At 35.8% G+C, this 9,492-nt stretch overlaps 1 protein-coding gene across 1 annotated transcript; it reads right to left on the bottom strand.

Annotated features, from left to right (window-relative positions):
* Nucleotides 1-1,587: 1,587 nt before the first annotated feature.
* LOC131060284 (uncharacterized) lies at nt 1,588-2,016 on the bottom strand. Its single transcript, XM_057993458.1, has one exon. The coding sequence runs from the start codon at nt 2,014-2,016 to the stop codon at nt 1,588-1,590; it is 429 nt and encodes a 142-aa protein (XP_057849441.1).
* Nucleotides 2,017-9,492: the final 7,476 nt, after the last annotated feature.

Below are 9,492 nucleotides of genomic sequence, written 5' to 3'. Positions count from 1 at the left end.
TACATATATTATTTTATGTTGGAGTTGAGAAAATACAACACCACAGGAGCCCAAATGATCTCTCGAAGCTGAAAAACTTGTTACAAGGAGAAGCAAGGAAGCAAATACAGAAAAACAAATACATAGAGAATATGCTCAAAAAGAGAGAGCTCAATATTCACAAAAATATGTAATGTGATTCTCTTACAATGAAAAGAAAGAACTCAACCTTTAATAGGTCAAGAAACCCTAAAAGGGAAAACCTAGGTTTGCACATAATAATTAATAAAAGAATTAATTATTATGCACCTAAAGTTAGTTTAAGTGTAAGAGATAAAGGGAACTTAAATAATTAAACAAATATTGTTTAATTAATCAAGTAAATACCCGAATACTTTAACACCCCCCCTTAAGCTAGACTTAGGGAGAAGCTAAAACCTAGAACAACTACCGAAAGCAATAAAGATGGGTCCCAACAACAAGGCCTGATCAAGTACCCAAATACAATGAAATCTCTATAAATTGGAGAAATAGTGAAAACCACGTGGGAACAAAAATCTACTCCAAAAAGAGATGGAAAAGAACACCACTGAAGCATGAAGAACCTGCAAACTCTATCAAAGAATAACTGTTGATCTGAAGAACCTCCATTGAAATAGAATATGACCAGGTAGAGAAGACTATAATCTATATGAGTGCCCTCAAATGACACTACTCGAATCAGATGGCAAACAAGGCAAATAACTGAAATCGAAGATACAGATAGCATGAAAACACCAAAGCTTGAAGAGCTGATCAATCGAACCATGGAAGCATTAGAACCAACAGGACAAACCTCCCCATAATGCTGAAGAGGGACAAGAACACTGAAAAGAACAACCAACAAGAACTGCATGACGAAGAACCAGGAACATCAAAAGTGTTGAGAAAAATACATGGTGTCATGGAAGGAACACTCACTTGACACACATCATGAGGTGAATGGCATGGAAGGAACACTTACTGGACAAAGGAAGATGGCAAACAACAGGCAAACATCAACCCCCTCATGGCACTTTATCAATAGTGCATGTACAACAAGACACAAGATGTGCAAGATCCCAAGTAAACAATGCATGATGGCACTTTATCTCAGTGCATTTGCATAAATACAATGTGGCAATGATAAAAATACTGGAAATAGATAGGAGAACCAAAATAGAGACACCCTACTCAGAGAAGAGATCCCAGGACCTGAAACAACCAAGATATCCACCAGAGTGCTAAAAAGAAAAAAACTGAATAAAATATGCATGGAGAAGAATCTATAAATAAAACTCATATGGCTAGAAAGTACACAGCACATGCTTTTCGAAAATATAATTTTTTTGAAAAACAGAGGTTGGATGCTCATTTTATGGTTCCCGGAGTACAAAAATAAGACCTCACTTTGACTGGAAAAAAACATAGTGAAACAACAAAATTGGAAAAAATTACCAACATGAAGAGGTCCATCTCGGAACCAGCTTTTCGATGCCTATTCGTTTTCAAAAAACTGACTTCGTATGCCCAAGATATGGCCAAAAAACCAAACCCCCCCTGAAAGAGGCAAAAAAGGTAGTCTAGTGGCTATTCGGGTGGAGGTGGCCAGGGAGCAGTGCTGCGGTGGCAGATGGGTGGCTCACCGGTGGTTGGATGACGACTGAGCTGAGCGGTGGTTTTCAACAGTGGTAGGCCGTGGTGGCCGGGCGACAGCGCAGGAGCTGGGCCAGGCGGCAGCTGAGGTGGCCGGAGTGGCAGTTTCCGACGACAGGCCGAGGTGCCAACAGGGAGCAGCAGGGATGGCCGGAGTAGCGGCGAGGGCCGAGGACCAGCAGGGAGGCCGACAAGGGGCCGGAGGCTAGTGCCGGCAGGGGGCCAACAGGCGGCGGGGAGGCTGGGGGCCGACTGGTGGCGAGGAGGCCGGGGGCCGACTAGCGATGGAGCGGCAGCCAGGGGCCGGGGGCCGATTGGCGGCGGAGCGGCGGCCGGGGGTCGGGGAGCTAGAGGCAGGGCCATCGAGGGTCGGAGGAAGCTAACGACGGGAGCCGAAGGACAACGGTAGGGGCAGGGGGGGCCCCACGGTACCAGGGTACCGTGGGGAACCCCCCAAAAAAATTTTAACAATTTTTTTTTTGTTAAACCCTTGTGATTCGCCCCTTTTTTTGAATTTTTTTCTCGAACTGCGTGTCAGGGCCGTACGACCTGGATTTGGAGAAAAAATGCTCCCAGAGGCTCAAGAACCAAAATAGGTCAAATTTTATATAACCATAGAGGTTTTCAAGCCTTCTAAGCACGATGGCGAGGTCCGTTTAGGCCCAAAGTGCTAAAAAAAAACCTATCCCTAGGTACATAAAAAAAATTCTTGAAACCCCAGATCTGCTTCCAATGCAAAAATTCTCAAAACAAGAACAGGTAGCTACAGATTTGAAGTTCTGATACCATGTTGGAATTGAGAAAATACAACACCACAGGAGCCCAAATGATCTCTGCAAGCTGAAAAACTTGTTACAAGGAGAAGCAAGGAAGCAAATACAGAAAAACAATTACACAGAGAATATGCTCAAAAAGAGAGAGCTCAACATTCACAAAAATCTGTAATGTGATTCTCTTACAATGAAAAGAAAGAACTCAACCTTTAATAGGTCAAGAAACCCTAAAAGGGAAAACCTAGGTTTGCACATAATAATTAATAAAATAATTAATTATTATGCACCTAAAGTTAGCTTAAGTGTAAAAGAGATAAAGGGAACTTAAATAATTAAACAAATGTTGTTTAATTAATCAAGTAAATACCCGAATACTCTAACATATTATGCACCTTAGGGATAGGTCTTTTTTTTTCTGAGCACTTTGGGCCTAAACGGACCTCACCATCGTGCTCAGAAGGCTCGAAAACCCCTATGGTCATATAAAATTTGACCTATTTTGGTTCCTGAGCCTCTGGGAGCATTTTTTCTCCAAATCCAGGCCGTACGACCCTGACATGCAGTTTGAGAAATTTTTTTTTAAAAAAATGCCTTTTTACGGCATGCAGGCCGAAATTTGATTTTTTTTGTAAAAAATTAAAAAAAAGGGGTGAATCACAAGGGTATTTACTTGATTAATTAAACAATAATTAAACGGAAATTTGGGTGATTTTTTGTTCCCACGTAGTTTTTTCTATTTTTCTAGTTCATAGAGATTTCATTGTATTTGGGTACCTGATCAGGCCTTGTTGTCGGGACCCATCTTTATTGCTTTCATTAGCTATTCTCGGTTTTAGCTTCTCCCTAAGTCTAGCTCAAGGGGGGGTGTTAGAGTATTCGGGTATTTACTTGATTAATTAAACAATATTTGTTTAATTATTTAAGTTCCCTTTATCTCTTTTACACTTAAGCTAACTTTAGGTGCATAATAATTAATTCTTTTATTAATTATTATGTGCAAACCTAGGTTTTCCCTTTTAGGGTTTCTTGACCTATTAAAGGTTGAGTTCTTTCTTTTCATTGTAAAAGAATCACATTACATATTTTTGTGAATGTTGAGCTCTCTCTTTTTGAGCATATTCTCTGTGTATTTGTTTTTCTGTATTTGCTTCCTTGCTTCTCCTTATAACAGGTTTTTTAGCTTGCAGAGATTATTTGGGCTCCTGTGGTGTTGTATTTTCTCAACTCCAACATGGTATCAGAGCCCAGATCTGTAGCTATCTGTTCCTGTTTTTGAGAATTTTGCATTGGAAGCAGATCTGGGGTTTCAGACATTTTTTTTGTGTGCTTAGGGTTAAGTTATTTTTTTATTTTTTATTTTTTGTTTTGTTTTGTTATGTTATGTTATATATATATATATATATATATATATATATATATATATATATATATATATATATATATATATATATATATATATATATATATATATATATATATATATATATATATATATATATATATATATATAACACTTTGGGCCTAAACGGACCTCACCATCATGCTCAGAAGCCCCAAAACCCCCTATAGTCATATAAAATTTGTCTATTTTTGACTCTTGAGTATCTAGGTGATTTTTTTTCTCCCAACCAAGCCGTACGGAGAAGGATTATTATTGACAATACATTTTTGGAGATTATTGAGCTCTCATCTTTTGGAGCATATTTTTCCTGTGTTTTTGTTCCTTCTGTGATTTGCTTCCTTGCTTCTCCTTGTAACAGGTTTTTCAGCTTGCAGAGATCATTTGGGCTCCTGTGGTGTTGTATTTTCTCAACTCCAACATTTTAGTTGATTTTTGAAGATAGAGTAATTGTAATTTGGATAGAGGTGTATTTTGTAATCAATAACTTTTCTTGTATGTATTTGAATTAACTTCTTCTTTTTGTGTTGAAATGAGGATATGAATACCTAGAGAAAAAAAAAATATTTTTTAAAATTTCTCTATTTTTTAATTTTTCCACATGTGTGAAACACAATCCTTAATGTTCGATGAAAAAATTAAATTCATAAGAAATAAAACATAAATATATTAATGAAATTAAACATACATAAAATTATACTATTTGGAAATCTTATAATAAGGATTAAATACTTGAAAAAATAGAACTTATAAATGAATTCATTTGATCCCCAAAAGCTAACTTAAAAGTGGTTTTTTATCAGCATTTTGATAGGTACGAAGGAGACTCCATTGCAGGTATGATTTAGAAGTAGAGAGGTTCTATCAAAAAAAAATTGGTCTAAGAGCCTTTGATCTAACTCTCCTCAATTAATTACTTCAAATGGGGCCTCTTAAAGCTTAATTCATTATATTTTCTAAAAAATGTACAATTTCAACAAAAATCAGTATGTACCAAAAAGTGTAATCTAGTATTGTGGGATCACCGGTCTCAAAGTAATCAATCTTGGGAACCTGAGAGAACCCTTTGGCAACCAAGTTAGACTTATGTTTATCAATTGACCCATCTAATACAAAATATTTCTGATACATCCACTTGCATTGAACAAGTTTTCTTTCCCGAGGAAGAGGGACAAGATCCCAAGTGTGGTTCCTCTCCAAGGAACTAAACTCCTCTTGCATAGCTACATCCCACTTGGGGATACTTGAAGTTCCCAAAAGGATTGTGGATCAAAATATAAAGCAATGAAGAGATGTGTAGCTTACTAAAATTGTGACCTTGTTCTTCTAGCATATGAAGGATCACCAACCAAATCACCTATTGACTCTAGTGTCTGATGAGCCAAAACAGGTCCGGAGGTTCGGAGACTAGAGAATATGGAGGATAATTATCATCCTTTTAATGAGGACTATGGGAGGAATGTGAATCTGTTAGGAATTACATGTAGAAAAATATCACTTATATGCAAATAAACATTAAACAAAGGAATGAAAAATACAGAAATAATAACAAAGAGGAGACAATTTTAATGTGGTTCACCCAAACTCAGGCTACACCCACCAAACAGAGAGTCCAATATTATTATCCACTAAATCAAACTGATTACAATCACAAATCCCTTGCAACTCAATACCACTGCAAAATGCTACAAATATTCTCTACAGAAAACCCCAACCCTTAGTCATTTTATCAAGACTTATGTTGGTTACAAAATTAGGGTTACAATATGTCAGCCAATAAAAAAACACTCGATGCATTTATAAAATAATAAGTCATTTGGGCCTACAAGGGGCACTGCCCCTTGACCCCACCTTGGGGGTGCTGCCCCCAAATCCCCGTTGAACAAATTGGGGCGAAACTGCACCGATAAAAGTGGAGAAAATTTAACCTCCAAGTCTGATTAGCCTCCATATAACAACAGAGTCTTCATCATCATTGTCACCATTTGAAGTGGATAAAGAAGACTCCTCATCAAAATTAGAAGGATTAAGATCCTCTAAAAAAATTTCATCATGATTCAATGCATCAAAAGTGATAGTGGATGGAGAAGTGTTGGAACAAGAGTTAGAATGACTCTTCTCAAATCAAAAACTCCTCTCAATGAACAACTCATGAGAGATAGGATAAAGAAGTGTATAGCCTTGGCTATCATTTGGATATCCAACAAATATGCAAGGCTTATTGTATAGATCCATGGCCTTGTGTTTTTCTACTGAAATGTTGGCCCATGCATGCGAACCAAACACTTGAAAGTGCTTAACTAGGGGTTCCTGACCGGTCCAAGCTTTGAAGGGAGTTACTCTCTGTACATTATTATGAGAGAATCAATTCTAGATATAACACACATTGTTAATGTCTTCTGCCCTATATGGTGGTGCTAAAGATTTGGAATGTATCATATAGTTGGCATTTCTTTTAGGGATCAATTTTTCTGTTCCACAACTCCATTCTACTGAGGAGTGTAGGGAATTGTATGTATCAAGTCATTACCCTCAAAGACACAAAAATTCTCAATCTTCTTGTTGACATACTTCCCCCATTATCTGTACACAAGAAATTAATAAATTTCCTATATAGTTTCTCTACAAATTCTTTGAATTCCAAGAATGGATCAAAGACTTTAGACTTTTATTTGAGAAAATATACAAAGGTGTATTTGGAAAAATTATCAATAAATGTCAAAACATATCAGATTCTATTAAAAGATGGATATGGAAATGGTCCAATCAAATCATTATGTGCCAACTCCAAAAGATGTGAGGCTCTCCAAGCTTTTCTTTTGTCAACTTTCTCCTCTGGATACTTACCAAGAATGCATCCTTGACAAAAACCATCTGAAAAGCAAACTGGAGGCAACCCTATAGTCATGGCATGTTGAATGAGCTACTGCAATTAGAAGTAGTTTAAATGGTAAAAGTTTTGATGTCACATGTTACTCATTTCATTAGAATGAGTGAGAAAAATAGACAAAGTAGGATCACAAAAAAATGATAAAATAAATAAATTCATGCCTTATGATTTTCTCTCCCAACTACAACTATAGAATCATATGAAACTCATGAATTACCACTACATTGGGAGAGAACTCAATCTAATTGTTTAAAATTGTGTGATTAATTTGATATACTTATAGGAGATTAGTTGATAGTGAAGGAACACAAATAACATCATGGAATGTGTCATCCCCCACATCAATAGATCTTCTCTCACACACCTCAATAGGAGTATATCCATCAAAATCAAAGACATCAAACATGACTCCAAAGATGCAAGTTCGTCCTTTTGATGAACCCATGTGGTGTGAGGAACCCAAATCTAGAACCCAAGTGGATGGCTGAAGCAAATACTACAAGGGAATTACCCTTTCCTTTCCTCTTGATGTTTTGTTTATCCTTGTTAGACCCATCACTAGAGCTCTATTTTACTGATTTAGGAACATTGATATTATTATTTTCAAGAATGTGTGTCAAGTGATCAATTTGTTTTTTTATATATTTATGCTCATTATCAAGTCTTTTAAAATAGGCACATTTGACCTTCACTTTCTTGGGCTTTCCACCATTAGAAAATTGGTTCCCATTAGCTACTTTTGGGGAAGCTTGTTTCTAATCCTCCTTATCATTGCTATTCTTGTGTTTCTTATTATTGTTACTGCTTTATCTTTTTTGTTCCTGTGTGTCTTGGTTGGAAACCAAAGCATGTGACTTAAAGGATTCAAGAGTTTCCATCTATATTAGCCTATCTTACTCTTATGTGAGAGAGAGAAAAATCAACTAAGGATGGTGATGAGTCTTGGGATTGTCATGATCTTACTTGTTTACTACTACTTTTGGGAAACTTCTTATATGTTTTAACTATGTTCTAAACTATAATTTCATCCAGTTATGATATATATGCTATGTTAATATATGAATATGCTATGTAGTTTTCTATAATTGATATATCATTAATATGTTATACATGATAATTCATGTGGATGAAAGCTTGTCTCAAGGAACTAACATCCAACTTAAGGGATCACACTTAGTTCATAGTCAAAGGAAGAATTTCCCTTTTATTAGTATCAAAGCAATCAATGGATCATTAACCAGAACATGGTTGTGCTTAAGCCTTGTTGACATTATCTACGAATTAACCACAAGAGGACTTGTAGTATCCTGAAGACCAATGAGGTTATGCCTCATAACTCTATTTCAATGCATTTGTGCATGTTCTTGATTTGATTTTGTTGTTGAATAAAGAGTCCACTCTAGAATAGGACATCTATTATAATTAGTTTTTGTTGTAGTTTCCTTTTCGAGTAAGTCATCCCCAACATTAGGGAGGAACAAGACATGTCTTAGATTAGTTCTAAAGAAGTAAATGCTCCACTCTCTCAAACTATTTTAAAAGAGAGTTTTGTTCGAGTTACTTTTTCTTTAGCTTTTGATTAATTTAGCATTTAAACATCTATGCATATTGAATACTAGATTTATCCCTATATTCTTTGCATAGTTGAGAACATTATTGATGTTTTTATTATGAACTCATGAATATGAATAAAGAAATGATTATTATGATTCAAGTTAGTGCACTGTTGTTTCTGGAGATTGTATTTTCTCAAGAAAGGTCCTCTTGAGGTAGTGTAACTCTCCCTTTCTTTCTTTTTGTTTAGTTATTTTTATTTATGTAAAGCATTAGTTGGATTATTTTTACTTGTTTAGAACTATTATTAATTAGTTCAAGTGTCATGGTAATGTAGTTAATGGTTAGAGTCCAGGTTACAACCGAGTCATTATATTGTTTACCTACAACCACTGCAGAGTTACTTATCAAGTTACCTACAACACGTGTTGTACAAATAATTTTTTTCTTTCAGTATTGTTCATCCTTTCATTAGTTAGCATTTCCCTTTATGCAACTATTAGAAGGCTTAGGAATCATTTGTTGCACATATAGTTCAAGAATCATCCAACAAGATATATCTATGGTTGATAATTGATTGAACCTTTTCTGAGGATACTAGTTTACTTTGTGTGGGCATTCCAACTGAGCTGAGTGCATTGATATAATGTTCCAACCTTGTGTATTTAATAGAGACCGGTCATTTTTGGCATCATTGTCAAGGATGGTGCTAAGGTTTAGGATTCTTGAGTTTAGATTTTCTTAATGTTATTTATTTGTTCTCAAACGTTTTCTATTATTTACTTTATGTCATTTACTTTTCATTAGTGTAGTTGTTTTACTTTTAGTATTAGAAGTAATAGATTTTGAGATCAATATCAACCCATTTACTAACAAGTGTAAGAAGACAACTCATAAGATTGACATTTTCATTACATGCACCGATAGAGGGACTCTTGAGGAAGGTTTCTTCCATCTACAGAAAGTGTAAGGGAGATTTTGGATTCAAGTAGGGGGCAAAAGTCTCACCAGAGCTGACACGAATGCCAGAAGATCCATTTAGTGCATCGAGAAATTTAAAATCTTCTATCAATACACAAACACAAGAGGAACCTACCAAAGAGAATAAACAAGATGTAATAGCAACAATAGCTGAAGAGAAATTAGAAAATCATAAATTACCGATTACCTTTGAATTTTCCATCTCTGATCAGGAGAGGGCGACAAAAATAAGAATATACCTT

Source organism: Cryptomeria japonica, chromosome 1 (assembly GCF_030272615.1).
Source record: "Cryptomeria japonica chromosome 1, Sugi_1.0, whole genome shotgun sequence".
Taxonomy (NCBI): domain Eukaryota; kingdom Viridiplantae; phylum Streptophyta; class Pinopsida; order Cupressales; family Cupressaceae; genus Cryptomeria; species Cryptomeria japonica.
The sequence above is the reverse complement of the archived record's forward strand: the minus strand, read 5'-3'. Positions and strand labels throughout refer to the sequence as shown.

Bases quoted from the DNA above. Each gene is read 5' to 3' on its own strand.
- LOC131060284 (XM_057993458.1), bottom strand. From the start codon at position 2,016: ATGGCCCTGCCTCTAGCTCCCCGACCCCCGGCCGCCGCTCCGCCGCCA.